Genomic DNA, 4795 nt, shown 5'->3' on the forward strand with positions numbered 1-4795 from the left:
AAAAAAAAAAAAAAAAAAAAAAAAAAAAAAAGAAAGTAACTCTCTGCTGTTCAGGCCACCCAGCCTGTGGCATTTTGTTACGGCTGCCCGAGCAGACTAGGACGTGTCGTATGGGGGTCAGACCAGGTCAGGAAGAAAAGCCTCAAGCTGAGGACACTGAAGGTACCAACCTGGTGCCGGACTACCCACCCCGGCAGCTGCGGCCACGGCGTCACAGCTCAGGTGAGGTGACCTGGACACCACCCCGGCAGCCACGGCCACACTGTCAGGGCTCGGTAGAGGAGAGCTACTTATGGGACTGGGCCTACTCCGAGGCCCCTTCCACCCGAACGCCTGGGTGCGTGACACAAAAGCTGGACTCAGGTGGAACCAGAGCAGCCTCTCCCCAGGTCAGAAATGACCCTGGGCTCCTCGCAGCAGCCCCAGGGCACCGTGAGAAAGCTACGTGGACTTCTCTGACCGAGGGTCACTGCTGTCACACTGTACTCATTGCAGGCCATGGCAGGGCTCGGGTGAGGAGACGTGGACACCACCCCAGCAGCTGTGGCCACGGTGCCCCACGGGAGGGGACTTGGGCAGGAGTGGGGAGGTGTGGGGTGGGAGATGTCAGGAAACATCACGGACACATGCCCGGAAACATGGAAGCTGTGCACCAAGGTGCTGACAAAGGAAAAAGGAGAATGGAGGTGTGAACATCCAGCCGGGAGGTCCCACTCAGAGACTCCTGCATTTCCAGACAGGGCCGCCAGCTGTGTGGATGAGGCAGGAAAGGACAGGGTACCTTGCACCAGGAACCTACACAGGTCCATGTCTTATTCTGTGATCGCACAACAGCCTCCACCACCTGGACATGCAGGAGGTTAAAGCCTCGGGTGCAACAACAGGCTCCACAGCAAGGGAAGAAAGGCAGGAAGGAACTCAGGGCCAGGTCCTCCCAGGCAGGAGCTGCCTGCACACCGTTCATGAAGGGAGGCCTGACCCGCACCGCACAGGGGTTGGCAGTCTAGAGTCATCCTCTGTCAAATGGTGAGAAAGTCAAAAGCTCATGCTCAGTGATATGCTAGGTCAACATGAAGGTGCCATACATGAGACACAGCAAGGATGAGACCAGCGGGAAGACTGCCCCAGCCCAGAGCCCCAGAGCCCCAGAGTCCTCTGGGGAGGAAGAATGAGGATCGCAGCCCTGGATTGCCCAGGGCCGACTCTGCCTTTATCTCACCCCCAGCAGAGGCAGGAGTGACACAAGGGCTGGCTGGGCCTTTATCTCACCCCCATAAGACACCGGCTCACAGCAGAAGCAGCTCTGCTACCTCCTAGCAGTTCCACCTACGGCAGCAAAACAAAGCCGGCAGTTTGGGCAAATGTTAGCATTTTTGCCAACTAACATTTGATTCGGACATCTGGTACAGAGATGAGGAAGAAAACACTCACAGTTTCATGAAGACTGTCAAGAAAATCACTGGCTCTTCATTTCATTTCTGAAAGGCCAGCTCTCTGCCATCCCTACTGCTCCCTCTCACACGAGAAGCCACGGCCTTTCAGGACATGGAGCCACATGGCCGTGAGGGTACGGGAGGCCTCCCCACAGCTGCAGTTGGGTCTTCTGGTCCCCGGGCCATTTCTGCTTTTCTTCACTCTCTACTTACACACATATTTAAGTCCAGTCTCAGAAGAACTAGAACTAGGAAAATCCTGACACTTGCCCCTTACTACGTTAATGCCAGCTGTGCCAAGGACAGCCCAATCCAAGCCCCCATCAGCCCAATGGCACTGAGGCCCGAGCTTACCCGTGAGGGGCCAAATTGGTCGTCACCAACACGGTCTTCACCCCCTCCACGCCGCTGCCGTCCACCGCAGTGTCCGGAGTTGTCACCACCACCACCTCCTCCATGTGCACACTCACGTCAGGAGTCGCCATGGCTCAGCAGAAAAGGACGCCCAGGCCAGCAGCGTCAGTCCTCCAGGGTCCCGAGTCCTGGAGGAAGCAAGGCAGGGCACAGGGCCGGAGTCATCTCCACATCCGCACAACACAGCACTCACAAAGGCATCTCTCATCAGCTCCAAAGACCCATCCTTTGGTCCCAGACAGCTACTTCCTGACAAAAACGAGTGGTAACAGAAGGGCTACTCCGGTCTCTGGTTCCGAGGGCGGTGTAAGCGCACTCCACCCATCTTTCCCACGGGATGAGCCGAAACCCTCAGGCAGAAGGCACAGAGCCACTCCCTCCATGTGGGGCTCAGAGCAGGAGGGCAGGAGGGGCCTGGAATTCCAAGCGACTTCCCTGGACGCAGGTCCCTGGCTTGCCAGTTCTTCCGTCTCTCCTGGCCTGAACTCAAAGCCAGCCCCAATCCCTGAGCTGAGTTTCAGGTGCAGAAAGCACTCCAAGAAGTCCTCTCCGGCCTGTGGAATGGGAAGGGAAACCCATTCAAGACAGAAAGAGAGGAGGGAAACGCCCTGGGAATTTTTTGTTTTTTGGGTTTTTTTTTTGAGATGGAGCCTCGTTCTGTCACCCAGGCTGGAGTGCAGTGGCGCGATTTCGGCTCACTGCAAGCTCTGCCTCCTAGGTTCAAGCAATTCTCCCGCCTCAGCCTCCCGAACAGCTGGGATTACAGGTTTCACCACATTGCCAGGCTGGTCTCAAACTCTTGACCTCAGGTGATCCACTCACCTCGACCTCCCAAAGTGCTGGGATTGCAGGTGTGAGCCACCGTGCCCAGCCTGCCCTGGGTTTTAAAATTATTATTATTTTGTCTTTGCTGGTTTTGCCTTCAGCAAGGCCAACGCCTGCTAAAACCCTGTGACAGTGGCAGTCTTGGCAGGCCCAAGGAGCTTGGAGAGAAAGGAATCTTCCTCCTGACTAAAGGAGTGGTGGCCAAGAGTGTGGCGGCCCCCTCTTGTCCTCTCGCTCTCCATCCTCTACCAGCATAGGGAACATGAAAGCCCTGGTTTCTAGTCAGAGGGCAAGGAGTCTGCAGTCAGAGTGTGGGCGAGGCGATGAGAGGGAAGGGGAACAGAGAGGATGGCACACAGCTGGGTGTGAGCACCCGGGTCATCCCAAGACAGTCTCTACGTGGTCCTCACCCTAAAGGGCAAAGGGAAGAAAACTGACCTACAGGATAGACCACTGCCCAGGTCTCAGATGGGCCCCAATGGTGCACATGGGACAGATCCACAGTGCACTGGAAACTCTAAACTAAACTGGCCTAAGAACACAGACACAGGAACGGGGTGTAAAATTTGCAGCCTGAACCTAACCAGGTTGATTTCTTGCTATAAAAAAAAAGTCTACATTCTCTGTGAAACTTAAACAAGACCCAGAGTCCATAGCATAGTAGTCAAAGCATCCAAAACACGATCAAACTACCTGGCAAAGGGTAGTCTGATTGATTCTCAAAGGAACAAATACACAAGAGGAGCTGGCTCTGAGGGGAACGCAGGACCCACAGAGACTCTCAGGTGCTATCGGACCAGCTCCAAGAGTAAAGCAAACATTCTCAGCCAAGTGGAAAGAAAATCTTGGTACAGAAACAGGAGTTATAACCAAATGGAAATGTGAAAATTAAAAACTACAACAACCGGCCAGGCACGGTGGCTCCCACCTGTAATCCCAGCACTTTGGGAGGCCGAGGCGGGCGGATCAGGAGGTCAGGAGATCGAGACCATCCTAGCTAACACGGTGAAACCCCATCTCTACTAAAATACAAAAAAAAAATTAGCCGGGCGTGGTGGCGGGCGCCTGCAGTCCCAGCTACTCAGGAGGCTGAGGCAGTAGAATGGCGTGAACCTGGGAGGCGGAGCTTGCAGTGAGCCGAGATCACACCACTGCACTCCAGCCTGGGCGACAAAGCAAGAACTCTCTCAAAAAACGAAAAAGAAAGAAAGTAGAATAGAAGTGACCTGGGGCTGGGGGAGGGAGTATAGGGAGTTGCTCTTTAATAAGTACAGAATTTCTGTTTGGGATGATGAAAAGTTCTGGAAATGCACAGTGGTGACAGCTGCACAATTACTGTGGAGTTCTGAATGGTGCTGAATCACACATTTAAAAATGGTTAAAATGGGCCAGGCATGATGGCTCACACCTGTAATCCCAGCACTTTGGGAGGCCGAGGCGGGTGGATCACGAGGTCAGGAGACCAAGACCATCCTGGCTAACACGGTAAAACTCCATCTCTACTAAAAATACAAAAAAAATGAGCCAGGCATGGTGGGGAGCGCCTGTAGTCCCAGCTACTCGGGAGGCTGACGCAGGGGAATGGCGTGAACCCGGGAGGCGGAGCTTGCAGTGAGCTGAGATCACGCCACCATACTCCAGCCTGGGCAACAGAGCAAGACTCCATCTCAAAAAAAAAAAAAAGGTTAAAATGGGGCTGGGCTAAGTGGCTCATGCCTGTAATCCCAGCACTCTGGGAGGCTGAGGGGGGTGGATCACCTGAGGTCAGTTCAAGACCATGCTGGCCAACATAGCAAAACGCCATCTCTACTAAAAATACTAAACAATAGCCAGGCATGGTGGCAGGCACCTGTAGTCCCAGCTACTCGGGAACCTGAGGCAGGAGAATTGCTTGAACCCAGGAGGTGGAGGTTACAATGAGCCGAGATCGCGCCACTGCACTCCAGCCTGGGCAACAAGAGCGAAACTCTATCTCAAAAAAAAAAAAAAAAGTTAAAATGGTAAATTTTATGTTATGTATATTTTACCGTAATAAAAAATTTTTAATGCTACTGTAACAGAATGACTTATTAGGATTAGATATAGACTAGAAAGTATAGAATTTAAAACTTTTTTTTTTTTTT

The 4795-nt window shown here is 53.2% G+C and overlaps 1 protein-coding gene across 2 annotated transcripts in view; it reads right to left on the reverse strand.

The window, feature by feature from the left end:
* The window catches only part of GMEB2 (glucocorticoid modulatory element binding protein 2), a 29048-nt gene that overhangs the window by 18289 nt on the left and 5964 nt on the right, over positions 1–4795 (reverse strand). The window contains exon 2 of one of the 2 annotated variants that reach the window (XM_017881248.1): positions 1788–1975. In XM_017881248.1, coding sequence (XP_017736737.1) covers positions 1788–1918 — 131 coding nt within the window. In that variant the 5' untranslated portion in view covers positions 1919–1975. Of the gene's footprint in view, positions 1–1787; positions 2066–4795 lie in introns of those variants that run through there. The other variant, XM_017881249.1, reaches the window with a different exon arrangement.

The sequence above is a fragment of the Rhinopithecus bieti genome, unplaced genomic scaffold, assembly GCF_001698545.2.
Source record: "Rhinopithecus bieti isolate Rb0 unplaced genomic scaffold, ASM169854v2 scaffold_12573, whole genome shotgun sequence".
Lineage (NCBI taxonomy): Eukaryota > Metazoa > Chordata > Mammalia > Primates > Cercopithecidae > Rhinopithecus > Rhinopithecus bieti.